The following is a 22,878-nucleotide window of genomic DNA, read 5'->3' as shown; positions in this document are numbered from 1 at the left end:
CCCAGGCTAGCATGAACTTATAAAAACTCCAAAACGATATAGTGTATATAACACCTAGCTCCTGCTCTCAGAATCCAATAGGGGATAGCCCCTTCCCTCACCCCTTGCAATATAGCAATATATGGGTGATCTTGGAATAACATTAATATAAAGGAATGTGAAGGCACAGTACTCTTATTTTTGGTACCACCCCCATTTGCTTAATAGGCTGCAGAAGTACTAATGTGATGTATCCATGGCAAACAGCAACACCTCTTGGGATTTATAAGGGGTATGTGTGTTCTTATTATCTGAATTATCTGTAATACTTTTTATCATTTGAAATGGTCTCTATTTCTCTACTTTTTTTCGCATCTTTGCATAGGTTTTTAGCATGTGTCATTTGTATAGCACATTTGAATATGGTATATGTATCATATGAATGTATCATATGAATACTATGAATCCACCCCTTTGAGGGCTGACAGCAGTGATATATGTGGTAAGGGTTAAAAACATTGTAACCACACCCTAGAGGGAGGAGTCCGCAAGGCCCCATTGATGAGACTTGGGCCATACTCTATTTAAACTTGTGAGTTGGACATGGCACAGTGGCTCTGAGGAAGAGACGAAGCCTCGAAGCGCGTCAGCCGCCATCCGACAAGGACAGTGTACGTTCGCATGGACTGCTCTGGATACTCAAACATTTGGTTTTGATATGACTGATTTACACCTTTGTTTGTGAGTAGCCATTTTTATGTTCTATTAATAAAGCCTATATTGAGGATAATGCGCTAGGTCAGTGTGCCCTTCTTTGTTCTTGTTTGTAGCAAGAACTTATGTCACATGTTCATGAGAAGGATGTAGCACATCCTGCAATAAAGAATAACCCAGATACTCAGCCACATGGTCTTCTTTGCACTCTTTGTGAGTACATTACAGACTAGGAGATCGGCTTAGAAGCTACTGAGGATCAGATTACAGCCCGCTTATTAAGGAGTTAAGCTGCCTATAGAGAATTCCAATTCAGCAGGTGACCTATTCAAGACCTTGATTTGTCAAAATCAGATGATTTAAGTCCTCAGACTGTATTAAGGGACTTAAAAAAAAAAAAAAAAAAAAATTGTTCATATCCCTAAACCAAACAAAACCCTGATTGGAGAGAGCAAAGGTATGGAAGCTCTTAAGTTATTAAGCCTGCCTTGTTCAGGAGACTGCAAAACTTTCCAAACCTGTCCAAGACAACCAGAAGTTCCAGAAATTAAGCGATCTTCTTAAGCTTGAAGTTGCCAAGGAAGACCCACGTCTATCAGTGTTTAGCTACTTAGACGCTGCATACATTGTTAACCCAGTCGAAGCAAAATTAGCATTTAATATTCAGAAAAAAATTGGCAAGTGTGGGTTTAAACTACAATAAGCAGCCGTCGACTTTCCTTTCCACCTTTCTCCTTTTCAAAGAGTTAGCCAAAGCCAAGTATGATCCACCAGTCTCTTTTATTGACTTAAGCATTCCTAGCCCTCCAACTACAAAAAGATAAATCTTGACCGCTAAATACAGAGATTCTAGAAATGTTGTCTCAATTAGAAAGACAAGAATTACACTCGCTACCAGCAGTGACTGCAAAGAAAGATGAAACAATCCAAACTTTTACTGTCTCAATCACAGCAAACCATATCTCAGAAAGTACAATGCATTCAAAGGAAAGCTTTTTGACTAACACAAGGAGTTTAGGGAACCATGACATTTGCTTTAAATGTTGCGCATCCACAGAGTACTTTGCCCGAGGCTGCAGGGCTACAGTTAAGTGTTTAGAATGCAACAGCATTGTCTTACAAAGCCCCTTGGCACGAGACTCTACATCCACGGAATATCCTACACCCATGTCAGATCATAGCCGAAAGCTATAGTGAGATATATCACGAAGGACCTTCACAGAAAACCATTGCAAACAATGTCTGGTGAAAGGGTTTCTTCATGGACAAGCAGAAAAAGCTGTCAGAATGTATAGACAAAAATTGCCAAATAGGCCAGAAGGGGAGGAGGTGGGAATTTGAGTGATGCCAGAAATCATGTAATCAATAGGAATAATGTTAAATAAAAAGTTATACATTTATGAACATGAGTTAAAACATCCCCACAAAGTGGGACTCAAATGACAAAACGGTTAAAACAACTACATAATCATTCAAACCCATGTAGCACATCACAGCATGGGCCTGACAGTGTTTGTGCACAGCAGAGTACAGTCCCATTGGTTCTTGTCCAAAGCCCCAAAGCGTTTCAACTTATCCAAGTCTTCTTCAGGGAGACGCTGGACAATAGGATAATACTGATATCTCTCCTTGCTGGTTGCAGTTGCATGGCGGTTGTATGCTAGACCTGTGTATGCTAATCAGCATCATTGGTGGAGCTGTGCCTCCTCCCTACAAGGGCTGGATTGGGGCTCAATCTGTATCCTTGCTCCCACAGGGACATAAAGCTGTACTTTATATTAGGGTTGACCGATTATCAGCAATGCCGATATGCACTTTCCCCGATATAGCGTAATCTGCCCCTGAGGTTACCGATATTGCCGATATTTCGGGAAAGTGCTTGTACCGGGGTGATGCCTGCAGCTAGAGGCATCACCCTGGTACCGGCATCCATAGCCGACGGTCGGCTGTCTTGTAATGACAACCGATGCGGCTGAGAAGCCGCTCGGCTGTCATTACAAGGCTCGCCCGGGTCTCCCGTCCCACTGGGAGACCCGGGCAACCAGCCTGCACGGCCCCCAAAGACTCGTTCAAAGCCGCATTCGAGTCTGATCGGGTCTCCATGTAAAAACCTGGAAGTGATGTCATGACATCACTTCCGGGTACTCGGCGCCAAATCTAAAAAAATTACAGCATTCAAAACAGCCAAACTTGGCGTTTTGAATGCTTTTTAAGTGCAAAGGAGGGGTTTGGGGACTTTTAGACCCCCCAGATCCCTCCACATAACAGTACCCGTCAAGAAAAAAAAAAACATTTAAATGTACAAAAATATCGGCCAATACCAATATTCAATGCCCACAATATCGGTATAGGCTTTAAAAAAAATGATATCAGCCGATCACTACTTTATATGACTAGGAGTCCTGCCTGAGCACTGGTCACCACACACATAGATATCAGTATTATCCTATTGTCCAGCATCCCCCTGAAGACGACTTGGATAAGTTGTAATGCATTGGGGTTTTGGACAAGAACCAATGGGACTCTACTCTGCTGTGCACTAACACTGTCAGACCCATGCTGTGATGTGCTACCTGGGTTTGACCGCTTATGTGGTTGTTTTAACCATTTGTCATTTGACTCCCACTTTGTGGGGATGTTTTAACTCATGTTAATAAATGTATAACTTTTTATTTAACATTATTCCTATTGATTACATGATTTCTGGCATCACTCAAATTCCCACCTCCTCCACTTCTGGCCTATTTGGCAATTTTTGTCATCTATCAGGGATGGATGCCTCCCCTTCATTGTTTATATGGCCAACAGTTAGATGGTTGCGAATACTAGATGTATGCCGTTTTGGATAACCAAAGCAGCCATTCATTTTCCACTTCAGAGTTCTTTGACATGCTCAACATAAGGGGAAAAGTTCTGTACTACACATGTACTGGCACAGTAGATACAGCAGGAAGAATCGGCCCGTACCTTGAGAACGTCATCCTTTGACGAAACGTACGTTGGTCGCGGCGTGCTGACGTCACCTCGTTGAGAGGCTCAGGCGGGTGTTTGGAACTGTCCGGCCGGCAGCTCCGATTCAGTGCAGTTTTTAAGCATTCTATGTAAGTGCAATACTTTATTGTCTATTTTTAAATAAACCGGTTTACACTATGGATATCTCCATCATTGCTTTTATATGATTGTTGGAGCCATTCCTGTGGGTCGGCCTCTACACCATCAGGGACCGCTAGTGTTTGAGAGATTGGATATTCCCCGGGGACATCTGGAAATAAGATTTGGCATTCATTTGGCTTATCTCTGGTAAGCAGATTGTTTTGGTGAAGCTTCCCAGCGGGTCCTCAGCTCATTGGAAGTTACTCTTTATGCACATGTGTTTCTATTATCTGGTAATTGCATTTAGATCCAGGTGGTGGCTTATCCATAGGGCCTTCTTTGAACTATATATTGATCTGCCTTCATATTGATCTGCCTTCATTTAACAACTATCTGGTAATTACAACACGTAAGGTGGTGGTGCATTCATAGCTTCTATCATCCTTTGAACTGCTGTGTATTTGTTTATTTATATCAACATCTGGTAAGCAGCCTGTGTTGGTGGTGGGCTGTATTAGCACCTTCCTTTTTTCCTTTGGCACATTCGGGAGTGACTCACCTGAATATTATACAGTATCACGCTATGTTTTATTTGTTTTTCATCCACACACATAATATATCGTGATCCTGGGACGGCCATCGCTGTGGATGAATCCTTCGTAGATTTTCATCTGGCTCGGTCAATCCCTATTCAAGGCATATTTTACTGCTACTTCTGGTAAGCAGTAAATTTATTCATTTTCTTGCACGGGTGGATATTCGGTTGAATATATACTTTATTGGACTTTCTGAATCAAACAACAATTTTATAACAAACATTGGGACTTTTTGGACTCTTGATATATGTTTGTGTCACTTAGCGCAGCTTCCCCCCTCTATTTATGTTTTTGATGCTTGTCACATGTTAAGTTGCTGCTTCCACTTGTAGATATTAGCGCAGTTTCTTCCCCAATTTCTACAGCAGGAAGAATCGCCTCTGATGGGGATTTCATTATTTCAGACATAAAAAAACGACTGAAGGCATTAGTCTTCCTAAACGTATCAAGTGCAATGAAATATCTAATGGCAGAAAGAAAATCCTTACACCGGAAGACGCACATTTCATAAATGACTTTAAAGTTTCAAACAGGTCTATGTACCACCATTGGAAAATAATACCAAAATCATGCATCTACTGGGAAGAGACATTCCAAGAGGCCACAGGTGAGCTTCATGACAATCCGTATGCCCCAAAAGCCAAAACTAGGCTGGGCCATAATCAGAGCTCCTCACACCAGAAAGAAACCAAATTCAATCAGTATGTGCACTTGTAAAGATATTGTTGAAATAATCCAAAACATTCTCCTTATCACTCAAAATGACAGCGCAAAAGAGATACCCACTCCATCAAAGAGACTTCCTGTGAGCGATCAAGTCTGCATCATAGAATCATCTTAGCAGCAGTTTGAGATATGGTTTCACAGACAATGCTCTCATGGCAACAACACTGAACTTTCAATTAGTGCCCGGGAATCTATTAAAATCAAGATTCTGCATGACAGCTCATGGGCTTTGTAACCGTCGACCCCAAATTATAATTTGGGTAGATACCACTGAACTGCTCACAGTGCGCCAGCTATAACTTCAAGCCTGTCCTTTAATCAATGGAACTACACACCTGGCAACTGCAAAACAGTAATGTCACTCCATGAAGAGAGTCCCAGGGATGTGGATTTCTCATTATTCCAAAAGGAGATTTGGCCTAAGCTTTAGTTCAAATCAGTGGCGTAGCGTGGGGGGTGCTGGGGGGGCCAACCGCACCGGGCGCAAAATCTGGGGGGGGCGCAGTGTCATGCTACCATTTAGGAGCCTGCTCAGCCATCCTGAACAAGCCCCTGCATGGACTGCAGGACTCGGGAGGCAGGAGGCTGATATTGAAGCCAGTACAGCTCCGGATGGAGGGCGGGACTTCAAGTTAACTCGCAGGTGATTGGTTGCTAGCAACCAATCACAAGCTGATTACCTGGAAAAGTTTTGCAGATCCCGTCCTTCCAGAGCTGTCCTGCTTCTGATGTCAGCTTCATGCTTGCTGCCATCCATGCGGAGCTGTCCACTCCACTGCTGTCTCCTCTGTGAGTAATGTGCATTGTGGAGGAAGCTGCGGGTGCTGTGAAGGTGGAACTGAGGACAGGAATCTTAAGATGGGGATGGGGGGAGGGCTGAGGACAAGCATCTTAAAATGGGGGATGGGGGGGGCCTGAGGACAGGAATCTGAAAATGGGGGATGGGGGGGCCTGAGGACAGGAATCTGAAGATGAGGTAAAGCTGAGGACAGGAATGTAAGGGGGTTGTGGGGGTCAGGAATGTAAAGGGGTAGTTGGGGTCAGGAATGTAGAGGGGTTGTGGGGGTCAGGAATGTAAAGGGGTTGTGGGGGTCAGGAATGTAAAGGGGTTGTGGGGGTCAGGAATGTAAAGGGGTTGTGGGGGTCAGGAATGTAAAGGGGTTGTGGGGGAACAGGAATGTAAAGGGGTAGTGGGGGTCAGGAATGTAAAGGGGTTGTGGGGGAACAGGAATGTAAAGGGGTAGTGGGGGTCAGGAATGTAAAGAGGTAGTGGGGGACAGGAATGTAAAGGGGTAGTGAGGGACAGGAATGTAAAGGAGTAGTGGGGGACAGGAATGTAAAGTGGTAGTGGGGGGTCAGGAATGTAAAGGCGTAGTGGGGGACAGGAATGTAAAGGGGTACTGGGGATGAGGACAGGAATGTAAAGGGGTGGGGTGGGGGAGGTGAGGACAGGAATGTAAAGGCGGAAGGGAGGTGATATAAAGGGGGCTAAGGACGGGAATGCAGAGGGGGGTGAGGACAGAAATGTGAAGGAGGAGGGCATGATATAAAGGGGCATAAGGATAGGAATGTAAAGGTGGGGGGGTGATGACAAGGATGTGAGGGGGGGGTTGTGATGTGCAGGGGGCTGAGAACACTGAAGTAATGACAGGATTGTGATGTGAAGGATATGAGGCTAGCTTTATAACATTGCTACCTGTGTTCTGCTGCATGTAGGCAGCCCATTCATTTCATTTTGTGCAATTGTCAGTATAGTAATCAGGTAGGTTAGTGTAGGAATCAGGTAGGTCTCTGTAGTGGTCAGTGTAATTGTCAGGTAGGTCTGTGTAGTGGTCAGGTAGGTCAGTGTAGGTGTCAGTATTGAATTTTGGTAGGTCAGTGTAGTGATCAGGTTGGTTAGTGCAGGAATAAGGTAGGTCTCTGTAGTGGTCAGGTAGGTGTCAGTGTAGGAATAAGGTAGGTCTCTGTAGAGGTCAGTGTAGGTGTCAGTGTAGAGGTCTGTGTAGGGGGCGCAAATTACTTACCTTGCCCCGGGCGCTGACAACCCACGCTACGCCACTGGTTCAAATGCATATCGAAGACTCAAGGTTACAAGGCTGACAGCCTGGGTGATGCACCAGGAATCTTATTAACAGTCAGCTGCCTAAGAAATTCATCTAAGGGCTCTTTCACACTTGTAGTCCGTCTAACGGACTCCGCTTTTCTCAGCGAGGGATCGATCCGCCGATCCCCCGCTGAGCAGGAGGATGACAGCTGTGTCTCTGCGCTGTGTGTGGAGACACAGCTGTCAGTTCTCCATGCATCTCTATGGGGAAAATTGGATGGGAACGGACTGTCGGTCCGTTCTCATCCGATCCCATCCGCTGACATGTCTCCGCTGACATCCGATGCCCCATAGGAATGCATGGGGGGACTGTTCAGATCCGCCAAGAAAAACGAACAGGCGGATCTGAACGGTCCGCCTGTGTGAAAGGGGCCCAAGTCTTTAAAAAAGGATTCTCTGCTGCACAGGATGAAAGCAGAATCATCTGGAGTTCCCTCGGATCAACAAGAGTGACTTTTCCATGTCAGCCTCCAAGTGGTTATGCATGCTTTCCCACCCATGGAGAAGTGACTTGATGCCTTCAAATATTGTTTTCAGGCATCAGGACACCATGTCAAGATCATCCCAGCTTTCACCTGAATGGTTTTCTTAGACTTGTGTGTATATAAATGCATACACACTCACCAGCCACTTTATTAGGTACATCTTGATAGTACTGGGTTGGAACCCCTTTTGCCAACAGAACTGCCTTAATTCTTTGTGGAATAGATTCAATAAGGTGTTGGAAACATACAATAAAACAGGGTTGGAGGGGGATAACCCCTACCCATAAACTAGGACTTTAATAGATGTGGGGTTGTCACATGAAGATAAGCACATCGACAAATAATCATATGTACAAAAGGGTAAATTTTATTCACATAAAGATACAAATTCCTTGATAAAAATAATTTAAAAAAGAAATATGTATCACGTGGCTTAGAGAAGGCAATGTGTATTGCACATAAGAGACCTATTCTGAAGGTCCAATACGTTTCGCGGAACATATTCACATATTGCTTTCTCAGGGACCCTCAGTAGTCGCTACATTTTTTATGAGCTTACACAAAGAAAAAAGAACAAATAGTTATATGTGATATACATATACAATAATTTTATATGTATAATTAGCTGTAAACAAACTGTGCTCACCAACTCAACGCAACACCCTTTTGAGTTGGTGAGCACAGTTTGTTTACAGTTAATTATACATATATCTATTTGTTCTTTTTTTTTCTTTAAACGAATACAAACAATTTAGCGAATACTGAAGGTCCCTGAGGAAGCAATATGTTCCGTGAAACATGTTGGACCTTCGGAAAGGGTCTCTATTGCGCAATACACATTGCCTTCTCTGAGCCACGCGATACAGATTTCCTTTTGTAATTTTTATCAAGGAATTCTTATTTTTTATGTGGATAATATGTACCCTTTTATACATATAATTATTTGTTGATGTGCTTATCTTCATGTGACAACCCCACATCCATTTAAGTCCTAGTTCATGGGTATGGGGTATCCCCTCCAACCCGGTTTTATTGTATGTAGCTTAATTTGAGGATGCGGATGTGGGATGTTGTTCCTAGAATGGATACACCTAAATAGTTGTATATAAAAAGGTGTTGGAAACATGCCTCAGAGATTTTGGTCCATTTTGACATGATAGCATCACGCAGTTGATGCAGATTTGTGGGCTGCAAATCCATGATGCAAATCTTCCATTCCACCACATTCCTAAAATGCTCTATTGGATTGAAATCTGGGGAATGTGGAGGCCACTGGAGTACAATTAACTCATTGTCATGCTCAAGAAACCAGTTTGAGATTATTTAAGCTTTGTGACATGGGGCATTATCCTGCTCGAAGCAGCCATCAGATGTGTAGCCAGTGACGGCCCGTCTATTAGGGGCGCAGTCCCCCCTATCCATGTGTCTGGCCCCATAATCTACATGCAGGGTGCAGGAATGCATGGATTCTAATGGGGTATTTTTTTTTTGAAGCACGTGATTAGAGACAGAGGCTCTAATAGGCTTCATAAAAGGATGGGCTCAGATCCCACCCAGTTGTGTGACAATAGCGAATGAATATTCACTATTGTCACACGGATTTTCCCCATTGGCCGAAAGGAGAAGCCATCCTATTGGCGAAGGAGGAGGAGGAGGGAGGAGATGCAGGGGAAGCCCGATCAACGAAGGAGGACACAGAGGAGACTGAGGGGGAAGCCGCCGCCGCCTCCACATGTCAGTCCAGGGGCAGCACAGGGTGAGTGAGCCGGCGACTGGGGGGTATGGTGTGCTGTGTGGGCTGGAGCTGGTGTGGTCCGTTGTCAGGTCCGTCTGCTGCCCCCCTCGACCCATGGAGCACCAGCCGCCATCGTGCGTAGCCACCAGCCCGATCCACTGATACAAGGCACTTTCATGTTGTTTACGACAAATTCTGAGCCTACCATCTAAAAGTCGCAGTTGAAAATCGGGACTTGTCAGACCAGGCAACGCTTTTTCAATCTTCTATTGCCCCATTTTGGTGAGTCTGTGCTAGTTGTAGCCTCAGTTTTCTGTACTTAGCTGACAAGAGTGGCACCTAGTGTGATCATCTGCTGCTGTAGCACATCTGCTTCAAGGTTCAGAAATGGTATTCTGCATACCTTGGTTGCAAATGAGTGGTTATTTGAGTTACCTTTGCCTTTCTATCATCTCCAACCAGTCTGCTCATTCTCATCTGACCTCAACAAAGCATTTGCCTCCACACAATTGCCGCTCACTGAAAATTCTCTCATTTTTGAGACCATGCTCTGTAAACCCTAGAGAAGGTTGTGCGTGAAAATCTCAGTAGATCAGTAGTTTTTGAAATACACAGACCAGTCTGTCTGGCACCAACAACCATGCCACATTCAAAGTCAAGTAAATCCCCTTTCTTCCCCATTCTGATACTGGGTTTGAACTTCAGTAAGTCATCTTCACCACCTGTATATGCCTAAATGCGTTGAGTTGCTGCCATGTGAATGGCTGATTAGCAAATTGTGTTACCAAACCACTGAACAAGGTGTACCTAAAAAAGTGTCCGATGAGTGTAGATCACCCCTTATGAACTTACATTGGGTAACAGTGAAATCACAATTTTAGGTAAGGAGGTGCAGAGTAGTCCTGTGACTGTCCCACATATGCATTTTTTCTGTGCTCTATTGAACTGCATCAGCTTATTGTTTTTCTGTTTGACAACATCTAATGGCATTTTTGGGCTACTACAACTTGTTTACCAATGTGATTTGGGATCTCCCTCTGTCCTCCCCACCCGTTTACTATTTAGTTCAGTTCTAGCTAGACTCCCCCAGTTTATTCCACATTTCTTCAGTCAGTATTAGTACTTTGCAGAGACAGGGCTTAGGGAAAACATTGTCTACTTACATAAACACTGAAAAACATCTCAGCTAAAGCAATTGCCTGAAGTAAATTACATTTGATTCAACTTCTGTGTGTTACCGTACTAAAGAGTTAGGCTGCCTTTGGATGGTGCCAAGTCAGCAGGTGACTATAATGTACAAACAGTCTAGGTCAAAGGAGGTATGTCAATGCACAAAGCAGTATTTGAAACTGAATATTTATCATTGATCTAAGGTTATAATGGCTTACATAATTTGCTTCTAGATCTGGGTGATCTTTCTCAATTCCATCATCCAGGATAGTCACCACCAAACCTTTTCCTGAGAAGCCATGACGCCATGCTGTTAACACATTCAAGTCTGGACTAATGTCATTGTTCTGTAAATAAAATCCAAGACACAGTTTCATAATTAAAGAAAGATTCAAACTTACCCACACTCATTGTAATGCCTATTTATAAAAAGGTAGAGCAGGAAAGTGAGGAATGTGAGTTGCCCAATCAAAAATGCAATGTTGTTAGAAGCAACACAGATTTTGTCTGAAATAAAACATTTATATAGAAAGCCAGCTGTATATAAATATGATCCTTCAAACTTTCTGGTTGTTTTTTTAATGCACCAGATCTGGCATTTGACAAGTACACTGCAACAGTGAGAAAGGACTACAGAAGGTAAACCTACAATAAAATACTATTTTATTGTAATTTCTGTGCCAGCCTGTTGCCATTTCTGTGCCCAACCTCTCATTATAAGAATATACCTGGCTGTCATTTGGATCCAATGGTTTAGTACTTACTCAAGCACTGACTTGAAAACCATAAGTATGCAGTTCAGCCATTCTATGCTTCCTTTCCAATTGTCATGCTTGTTCCAGGTCAAGGTTTCAGAAAATATTAAAGCCAAGGAAAGCCAGGCAACGCCTGTACTTGGAAAGTACATCAACATTGCAGCCCCAATATTTCTACCAGTACAGGTTTAGCAGGAACCACATCTACCTGTAAGTTTGCTGACTTTGTAACTTTCTTTTTCATCACTTCTCTGTTTCAGTCAAGTAGCAGAAAAACCTCTGAAATCCACTGTCAGATAAATAAATACAAAATACTGTACACTTGATCACTGCTTTTTTTTTTTTTTACCTTTTTTTCTTGAAGTGTTCAACTCTGCATCTTTTAGCAGCTGTTTCTGATTCGTGAAGTAGCATCCTAGTCACAGGTTGCATATCTCTCATGCTCAACCCGTTGATGTGATGTGCCAAGGGCTCATTTACATTTGCTTTGACTTCAACACACAAAAAAGCACCTACCACTTCAACATGCTTTTTTGATGCTTCCATGATGCTTTTTGAAGCGTGGCAAATGCCTTGTGTGTGTATATATTATAGATATATATCTATATACATCTATATCAAATCGATCTATATCTCATACCTGCAATACCTCCAAAACAAAGTGAGGCTAAAGCTGAATAAAAGCCTCTCAAAAGCTGCAGGTGCTGTAAGCGATCATGGTCATAGACTTCTATGTAGGCTTTAAAGTTGAACTCCAACTTTCTTTTCATTAGAAATTAATGGAATGATCAGACCCAGCATTCATCATACCTCTGCACCAGGTTGCTCTGTTGTCTCCAGATCCCCTTATTATCAGGATTTCGTTGTGGTTTTGTACCATGTGACATTCTGTAAAGCTTGATGTAGGCAGAGTCTCTTCCACAGCCACTTCCTGCTGCATCTCTAGCCTAAAACACACCCCTATGTAGTCTGAGACTGCAAGTGATGCAACTTCCTTCACAGCTCTGATAGTGGATGGGATTGAATACATTCTAATTGGCATTCAATCCCACCCAGTCACACCTACAGGAAGAATCCAAATCTCCCAAGTTCCACCACACAGATCATAGCATTATTCAAAAGAAAACCCCTTTATACACAGCCTATTCTGAAAGCTAGCTGTGCTGTTGCTCGGCATGATTGAATGGATCACAATTAGAATTCAGTCCTAAAGAGTTAATGATGCTGACCAGTGTGAAGATAAAATTCTACCCCTCAGATCCCGCCCTCCCAGAGCCCTGCTCTCTGTGAAGTGATTTACATATGAAGAAAACACCTTCATAATAACCGCCCATTCCCTTCCTCTGTAGTCTTGCAGTAAGTCCATATTCTTTGGCATGCTGCAAGACAGAAATTACACATTGACACCTCCTTTGCAGACTGAAGAGTGATCTGCATTCAGATTACTCTTCAGAAAGCATTTGACAGGCGATGAGAAGTTGTATCACTTCCTCATCACCTATTTTAACCCCTTAAATGCTGCAGTACTGCACTGCAAACATGCATATTGTGCATGCGCAATTGTAGTGTGGCTCCATTCGCTAGAATTGGTTGTGTCTGGCAGGCAGTAGTGTCCACCAAGCACAACAGGAGGTAAAGTTCCCACTGCAGCCATGAACAGGGATTGGCAAGGTGTGCGTACATGGACACTGGTGTCCATGGGCGGTTCTTGTAGGGTCCGCAGTGGCGGCACAGTCAGTGACAGTCACAGCTAACTTCCACCTCTCACGCCGCTGCCGGCAGGCTGGTAGGACCGTGCCGGCGTCCTATCGAATCAGGTGCACTAGTGCTCAAGTTGCGCCTTGCGCATTGGTTGCCCCGCCCCAAGGCCCTGAGTCCAGTAGATTCTATTGGAACCCTTCTCTAAAGGAGGATCTATGGGGACCCTTCTCTAAAGGGGGATCTACGGGGACGCTTCTCTAAAGGGGGGGATCTATGGGGACCCTGGCTTTCTCTAAAGGGGATCTATAGGGGACCCTGTTGGAATTTTGAAGATCTTGTAAACATTTTATAACAGTATACCACAAGCAATCTATACATACAGAACTAGGCCAGAGTAGAAAGTTTTTTTTTTTTTTGATGGTTTGAATTTTAAAATGTACCTTGGTGTCCTTCACTAAGGTCTGTACTTTGGAAAATGTCCGCCACAGCCTTGGTCCGTGCCTATCCCTGGCCATGAAGCAGAGTATCGCAGTCATGGCATGTGTTCACCCTCCACCACTGCCCCTTCAGCTAAAGGGGGAACAGTTAGGGGGGGGGGTCTTGTGGTTGTGCTGTATTTTTACACCATTAATTTATAAAGCCCCAAGACTGCAATGATTCTAGTATGGTAGTGATCCCTTTCATCTAAGGCCCCATTCATACTTTGTGTAGAAAGATTGCGAGCTCCTGCTCACAAAAATGTAGTTGTGTTTTGGGACTACGCAAACTTTACAGTAACCAAAGGTTTGTGTGTGACTATATTGAGTTTGGTGTGTGTTGTGTGTGTGCAAACACTATATTATATATATATATATATATATATATATATATATATATATACACACATATACATATACACACACACACACCAAATCATGCCTTTAATAAAGACAACTTGCTGTTTCTCTGGTAAAAAGAATGAGATCAGAGCAGAAAGAAACCACGATCATGTGGTCAGTCTTATATTTGTGTGCCCATTATAGCTAGAAAAGCACACATTTTGTCCAAAAGATGGTTTGTAAAATTACATTTCCCGCTGCACCGCACTCTGTTCACTGTAGAGAAAAATATAGTGTGAGTAGGGATAACAATTCCGTTCTTCTCCTTTCACCACCCACACGAAGGCCCAGAAACACCCACAGTAACCCTAGGACGCACCCAAATCAACTCCCACAACTACTACAAGTGAATCCCACAGCCTGCCCTGAAACTACAGAGGCTCAAAGGATGATGGGACGTGTAGTATTAGGACTGGAATAGGAAGGAAACAGGAAGACAGAAAACGTTGAAATTCAGTCAGAAGGAGTGACATCAGACACTGAAACCTGCTTTTTACAGCTAAATGAGATAAGTTACTCCTAAGCTGACACTGGAGTTGTGATTCATTTACATGCACAATGCATCTGTTTTGGAGAAGAAAAGCCGCAGTTCTTCTTTAAAGAAGCTTTGAAGTGCCAGTAAAGCGAAATAATTTTTTTAAGCGAAGCGAAGTAAAGAAAAGCAAACAATGCGTGAACAGGACTGTAAGCTAACCATTTTATTTAGTGACAGGTGCTTTGGCGGCCAGAGTGAAGCTAGTGTATATGAGCCCTTCGACTGCAGTCAACAAAAGGATTGTGCAGCCTAGGTGCACAGACACACACACATACCAGAGTGTTGTCAAAAGAGGACTGAAAGTGTCAGATAAAGCAGGATCACCAGAAGCCAAAATAAGAAGACTGAACACATGTAATGGAGGGTAAGATGCCATATACTGTATTCAATTTTTATTTTTTGGGTTTAGATATACTATAAGCATCTTTTTAAAGTTTTCTGCAAGTATAGAGGGGTGCAGCACTCCTCAAAAGATCCAATGCAGGCTAATCTCCCAGCTCCTCTAAGCTATCAAACATTTTAACTACCCTAACTAAAAACAAGAGATGACCCAGTCACGGGGCCAGAATTATGCAGATCAGGAGCATCAGAGATTGTGGCATCTCCGCCTCAGCCAAACAAAGGAAGCTTTGTATTCATTGATCGAGTGCTGCTCAGACTGACGCCATTTCTTTTTGTGTGCGAGAGAGGAAGGTCTCAATTTGCACCCAGTGCTGTATACTTATGTAGGCTTAGGGTTCTTTCACACAGGTACCTCCGTGTTATGGATTCCGCTTGCTCAGCAGGGATCGCTTCACTGATCCCCGCTGAGCAAGCGGATGACAGGTCCGCGTCTGCTCACTGTGCAGACCAAGTACAGACACAGTCCTGCTCTCCTCTATGGCGAAACTGGATAGAAACTGACCACCTGTGTTTCCACCCAATCCAACAGACGGATGGAAAATAGGACCACCATCCGTCTGGTTTTTGCGGAAGTCCACCACTGCATAGAGGAGACTGCAGGTTCCGATCAGGTCCACAACTGACAGGCGGACCCGGACAGCCCGTGTTAAAGGACCCTTAGCTACATACAGCTTACACAGCCCACCCAGCAGACACGCGTTAGCTTGGCCCGACACTGAAACTAAAGCTGGAGATCAGCGTTAACTCTTTCCTGGGAAGACTGGAAGTTCAGGGAAGCAGCACAGAGAGCAGGAGCAAGCAGCACTGAATGTTGTAAACTGCAAGTGCTGTGGCAAAAATGTTAAATAGTTTACTGGGAATTTTTTTTTTTTTTTTTTTTTTGTGCTCATTGAGTTAAACTAAAAACTGATAAGGGTTTAATGCAACTTTAACAACACAAGGCAGCATGTCAGGCAACTCTTCACCCAAGCAGAGGAAATTTATATAAAACATCCTTTAGTATCACTTTAAGTTTTGTATAGAGTTAGATGGAGATTTTATTGCCATCTGTGCCCCCCAGGGAGATTAATTTTCTAGGTTTGTCCTGGTGACCATTTTTACCAAGACACACAATGGCAGTCAAACAGGAAACAGAGGGCAAACCTGTTCTGGTGACTGCTATCTAAGAGGAGATTAATAGAAATTTCCTCTAGGACAGCCCTCAAATTTTTACTCGCCTGCTCGCATTTTGCGAGTGAAAAATGACAATGCGAGCAAGGAGAGGAAGAAACAGAACACTGTCTGGACGTGCAGGGGTGGGCAGTGTCCATATCTGTGATGGGGGGTGGGGGGGGTCGCACTAGGAGCTTCTACCTTCACCTGCCTGACAGGAGTGAATGTCATTCTCCCTCCTGTTATTGCAGCAGCACAATGCATAATTTCTGGACTCCTCCGTTCCAGCCACTTATCTCTCCTGCAGCCGTTAATCACTTCTCTCCTTCCAAGCTCCCCTCCCCTGTTGGTTTGTTCTACTCGGCCAGGCTACTTTCACTTTGTCAGTCTCCTCGCACTTGTCTTTATCTTCCCTGCACAATCATAAGTCAGCAGCAATTCTTGTACTCCTCTGTTCACATTAACCCTTCATCTACTTCTATCTTTCAGCTGTCCTCTCCATAAATCTGTACGGTATGTCCTGCAGCCTCTGGTCACAGCTCTGAGCATTCCAAGCAGCCATTTATCTGACCCTGTCCTGTCCCAAAATACAGCCTTAGCACTTTCTCTACAGCCCTTCACTCTGCTCTTCATTAACATATATTATTACAACCCAGACCCCCATATTCACTCTCTTATCCCCAATAACTGGTGAACTGTGGTTTGGCCAGTGTAATTGTATGTGCGTTTTACCTGGATTTTAGGTGCATTTCTATTGAATTTCTATTACAAAGTGCGTTTTCATGAAAGCGCTTTAAAGTCCTGCATGCTGCATCTTTGATGCGGCTTCAGAAAACGAATTCAATAGAAATGCACCTACAATCCAGGTATAACGCACATACAATCACACTGTTATTAATATTTATTTGTGCAACTTCTGCAGTCATGCAAAAACATTTAATAGTGTAATTTTATAAAATAATTTTTTGAGGGCGCATTTAGGGGCGGGGCAGGGTAGGGGTTAGGTGGGGCAAGTAGTGGCGAGTAACCCTTAAGGCCTGGCTAGTAGCTCAGGACTTGAAATTTTGAGCCCTGCTCTAGGATATCCATCTTCTTCAGGATAGAAAGTGAAGGGAAAATTCTTCAACAGTTCATGTATCAGTCACTTCTGCCTAAAAAGGTGGGAGTTCTCAGCAGCCCCCAAAAACATCACTGTTGCTACTAATAGCTTCTGATGAAAAAAATGGGATTTTTGACTTACCGTAAAATCCTTTTCTCTAAGGATCACTGACAGACACAGCTCCATGTCTTCTAGACCATTGGGCTTTTGCTGCTCTCTCTTCAGGAGCAGGACTAGGTGGAAACAATTTTGGCTACGCCCCTGAGGCAGTCACAGGGGGTATACCATAAATTCTTACTATAGGACTTCAGTTTGTAACAAGCAGTGTCAGAAGAATACATACCTCAACCCAACAGAGGGGCGGGTGCTGTGTCCATCAGTTAACCTCAGAGAAAAGGGTTTTACGGTAAGACAGAAATCCAGTTTTCCCTTTTGTTCACTGACGGATACAGCTCCATGTCTTCTAGACCAGTGGTCCTCAACTCGGGTCCTCGGGGCCCACTCACCGGCCAGATTTTAGGTATTACCTTGGGGAGATGCAGACTAGAATACTGCAATCACAGAGCAGCAAATGAGATCACCTGTGATGTAATTTCGTTATCTTGCAAACCTGGTCTGTTAGTGGGCCCCGAGGACCGGAGTTGAGGACCACTGTTCTAGACTATTGGGATGTCCCAAAGCAGTGTCAACATGAGGGGTGGGAAAAACACAGCAAGAGATATAATTCCCAACAAGGCTAAACATAGCCAACCGGGTAAAACAGGAGCTCCACCAGGAACAACCTCCTTGTGAGCGGTGTCCGATGAGCAGGCGGAAGTACGGACACCGCGGCTGGCATCTATGGGAGCACTGCTGCGGCCCGCCAAGATCACGTCCGCATATCGCTCTGATGTCATACGTCAGCGGGGTGGAGGGGATATATATTGAAGCCCTGGTCGGATTATTTTCAGTGCGTCAGCACTCCCTGAGCGCCTGTGTATTTTCCCTGAGGTTCAAAGGTAAACACTCATTGGATCTTTCACTTTTACTAAGTCCTTTGCCTATACTAGGATCTTTGATTAGGAAATTTGTCTTCACTTATTTTTAGGCTGAATTTTGGTCTATCTTCACCATGCCTTTATTGTGGATGCTGTAGCCTTTGTTGATGTCCACAATCTCCCTTTGCATACATTGAAAAATCATTTTTTCTTGTATATCCTTAATTTTTGAAAAATTGGAGACCTTTGCGAGGATTAGATTTGTATGCTTTAATATCTGGGACAAATAGAGCGCGTCAGGTGTATGGGTTGCACACAGTGATGTATGTAAGTAATTTTTGTTTTTTTACTTTTTCTTCTTTTATGGACATTTACTATGGAATATATGTCTGGGTACCTTAAGCAGTGCATTGAATACCTACAGTATGTTTTGGCAGGCTTTTAATGACTCCTACTTGTCATTTGTGGGCTGGATATCCCCTCTGCGGGAGACCCATTTGCTGAGGCCCTTTCATCATTGCCATTTGAACTTGGGCTTTCAGGACTCATTGTTTCCTTCCCTCCATAACAACAATTGGGGTCCCATGCTTCAGGTATGGCGGTCTCAATTTGTTTTTTATTCTTCTCTGCATGGATTTGCTTTGAGTCTGTGCTTAACATGATTTTTGTTGTATTTGTATACACCATGGGAAATGTATAAAATGAAAAATATTTTACCTTTTTTCTTTCTTTATTAGTGTGTATTGTACAACTTAATTTCCCTGAAGAAGCCGTTCCAGCGAAACCAGGTGGAAATTGAAGCTTAGTAACTTACCCTGTATCCACATATCTAGACACATTTTGGATAAATGTTTTTATGTATTTGTATGGAAATAAAAGTAATGTGTATTTTTTATATAACCCTTGTGTGTTTGTGATATACTTGATTAATTTATTGAGTACCGTTAAAAGTCCCACAACCTGTATATTTGTGTATTATTATCTATAGGGATGTTGGTACTCTAATTAATTTTTTTTTTTTGGTTCCATCCACTATCATTTACCAGGAACAACTGGAGCTCACCTCAGAGAAAAAAATTACACCCTCAAGAGGCGGGAGCCTCCGCAACCGCAGCCTGCAAAACTTTGCAGCCAAACGCCGCATCCGAAGATGCTAGTATATCCAACTTATAAAATTTTGTTAAAAAGTTAGAGGGTATACCATCACTTCCTGCTGTAGGACTTCCACTTTGTAACAAGCAGTGTCAGAAGAACAAATAACTCAACCCCAAAAGAGGGGCAGGTGCTGTGTCTGTCAGTGAACCTCAGAGAAAAGGATTTTACGGTAAGACAAAAATCCAGTTTTCTCTGAGGTTCACTGACAGACACAGCATCAAGTCTTCAGACTATTGGGATGTCCCAAAGCAGTGAAACATAAGAGGTGGGGAAAAAAAACCGTAAACGCAGAATTGCCAACAAGGCTAAACATAGCCAACCAGGGAACAACAGGAGCTCAACTAGGAACTGGAGCTCACCACCAGAAGAAAATGTCACCCTCAAGAAGCAGAAGCCTCCGCAACCGCAGCCTGCAAAACTTTGCGGCCAAATGCCGCATCCGAAGATGCCAGTACATCCACTTTATACAATTTTGTGAATGTGTGTACAACAAAGTAGCTGCCTTGCACACCTGAACCACTGACACCTGATGACGGAAGGCCCAGGAGGCATCAAGCGCCCTCGTAGAATGCTCTTTAACAGGTAAAGGAGGAACTTGACCCCCCTTTTTTTTTTTTTTTTTTATCAAATTTATTTATTGTTTTCAAAATACAAAACACACATTTTCTCAAGTACAAAAACAGTATATCTCAATCATTTGCCTCACCCTTAAAAATGTTTTCTAATTGCCTATTATCCATCCCACTTTGTGTATCATTTTGTTTGTCCCACTTTATATATTCCTTTGTTTTCTTAAAGGTCATCCAATCCTCCCAAATGCCCTCCCACTCTGTGGTCTCATCTTCCTTCCACCATCTTGAATATTCCAATATTCTTATTTCTTCTACCCTTCTCACCCAATAACCTAATGTCGGAGCCTCATCTCTCTGCCAGAATAACGGAATCAGAGCCTTTGCAGCATTTATCAAGTGTGGAATAACTATCGCCTTATATTGTTTAACTGAGCTTTTAGTACCATGAAATAAACAGACCCAGGGATCTTCTATAATCTTGATTTTCGTAATTTCTTTAATTAGAGCTAGTACCTCCTTCCAGAATTTTATTTTTGGGCAATCCCACCAAAAATGAGCCATTGTACCAGTTTCACTACATCCCCTCCAGCAATCTTTTGATTTTTCTTTTTGATAATTGTGGGTTCTATCGGGAGTATTATACCATCTTGCAATACATTTATAGTTAATTTCTACTGTGTTCACATCTACTGAAGAATTGTGTATTAATCTAAAGCATTTCTCTAAAAAAAAATCCTTATCCCACATTCCTAATTCCCTTTCCCATATTTCAATGTATCTCGGCACTCTCAGACCCGCCATGTCCACCAAAATTTTATATATAATTTGAAATACGGTTTTTAGGTCTTTCAAGTGAACAAATCTGCTCAAATGGGAGCAATTTGTCTCCTGATCTTAACGGTTTTGGTAGGATGGACACGAAGTGCTTTAGCTGACAGTACCGCCATTCATTAATCTTCCAGTTTTTTTGTTTTAAATTATTTATTGTGCAAATCTGTCCTTTATCTACAATATCTCTCACACGTGCATCCTCATCTCCTATCCAGCTTCCTCGCATCCTTCTCCTGTCCTGGTGGGAAAAAGCTGGTATCTCTAAGAGGAATTAATGGTGAATTAAATTTCCATTTATTTTTTTTGTGAGTTATATCCCAAATTCTCATTGCGTGACGTGTAATCAAATGTGTTTTGATATTTAATTTACTATATTGTGACGGGATCCATATGATTTCCCCTAATTGTGTGCCACTCGTAGTGCATTCTATTTTTACCCATATTTTTTCACTTTTTAACTTCCCCCATTCCCTCACTCGTGAAAGTAGTGTTGCATCATAGTATTTTTTTAAATCTGGAACCGCTAGGCCTCCTTGGTTCTTGCCCTTTGTTAGTACCGTGTATTGTATTCTGGGTTTACTCTCTTTTTCCATATGAATTTGGTAACCAGAGATTTCAAAGTTTTAAAATACACTTGAGGGATCGGTATTGGTATCATTTGAAATTTATCAGTAATTTTCGGTAATATCATCTTGATGATGGTAATTCTTACTATCCACGATAACGGTCTATGTGATATCCTATTTAATTCCGTTTTGATTTCATTTAACAGTGGTATATAAATTTTCTTTATATAAATTTCCAAATTCCGTTGTTAATACAATTCCCAGATATTTTAGGCCTGAATTTTTCCAAGAGAAGGGGAATTCTAGCTTTAATTTTTCTTCCTCTTTTTTTTTTTTTATATTAATATTTAATATCTCTGATTTTAAACGGGTTTATTTTTAAATTAGAGAGTTCTCCGTATTTTCTTTTAAGATTTCTATCAAATTCCGGAGAGTTATTCTTGGGTCGGTGATATAGAGCAAAACATCGTCCGCAAATGCGGCCACTTTATCCCCGCTGTTTGTTCTCTCTCTGGCACCCATCCTGGCAACATTGAGATGTCAAGACGTCTCGGGCGTAGTGGTTGGAGTTGTGGAGCATAAAGGACATCCCTGCCTCGTTCCATTAGACATCCCAAATGGTTCTGAGTGGATCCCATTTACCCTCACCTTAGCTGTAGGATGGCTATACAATGTTTTTATCCAAGCCATCATTTTTACTCCAATCCCCAATTCCGTTTTAATCATGAATTTCCACCCTACCCTGTCAAATGCTTTTTCCACATCTATTGACAATAGTAGTCCCTGGGATCCACTCCTAACCATCTGCTGCATCAATAGAAGTGTTCTTATTCCATTGTCTCTTCCTTGTCTCCCCAGTATAAAACCTACTTGATCCCCATGGTCCCATCCTGACATCAAATTTTTCAGCCTAGTCGCCAATACTTTTGCAAAAAGTTTTGTATCAATATTTAATAATGAGATATGTCTATAACTCGAGCACGCTGTAGCGTCTTTTTCTTCCTTCAAGATGACTGTAATTGAGGCTAAGAGAGCTTCTTTGCTCATTTCATATGCTTGACCTAGGTCGTTAAAGTAGTGTTTTAATTTGGGTATCAGTAACTCCTTGTATTTTTTATAATAGTTCACTGTAAACCCCTCAGGTCCAGGACTTTTTCCCGAATATGTAGTTTAAGAGCCAAATCGTATTTCTTCCTCTGTAATTGGAGCTTCCAGCTGATCTAATTTGTCTTGCTGTATTTTGGGAAGTTTCGACTCTCTTAAGTATTGTTGTATTTTACTTGTTTTGTTCAAACCCTTCTCATCTGTTGACTCTTTGATATTATATAATTTCCCATAATATTCCTGAAATACCTTTGTTATATCCGTTGTTGAATATACTTTTTCCCCCTTTCTGTCTCTTATATAATTTCTTGTTTTTTTACTTTTTACCACCCTCGCCGATTTCTTCCCGATCTTATTATTCCATTGGTAATTATCTCTTATAATTTTATTATTAGTCTGTCTAATTTCTTGTACCAACAGTTCTTTTACCTCTTCTCTTTTTATTTCTAAATTGATGTTGAGTCTCTATATTCTGTGTATACTTAGGTTGTTCTAATCCATAAATGTAATTTCTCAGTCTCTTTTTTTTCTACTCTTTTTTCCTCCTGG

The 22,878-nt window shown here is 42.4% G+C and overlaps 1 protein-coding gene across 1 annotated transcript in view; it reads right to left on the bottom strand.

Moving 5' to 3' along the window:
• Positions 1-22,878, bottom strand: part of PCSK4 (proprotein convertase subtilisin/kexin type 4) — a gene marked incomplete at both ends in the record, with an annotated part of 193,199 nt that overhangs the window by 101,832 nt on the left and 68,489 nt on the right. The window contains one exon of the mRNA XM_082247179.1: positions 10,821-10,949. Coding sequence (XP_082103305.1) covers positions 10,821-10,949 — 129 coding nt within the window. The remainder of the gene's footprint in view (positions 1-10,820; positions 10,950-22,878) is intronic.

The sequence above is a fragment of the Pelophylax lessonae genome (genome assembly GCF_965119305.1).
Source record: "Pelophylax lessonae genome assembly, chromosome: 1".
In the NCBI taxonomy this organism is placed as follows: domain Eukaryota; kingdom Metazoa; phylum Chordata; class Amphibia; order Anura; family Ranidae; genus Pelophylax; species Pelophylax lessonae.
This window is presented reverse-complemented; position numbering and strand designations above follow the sequence as displayed.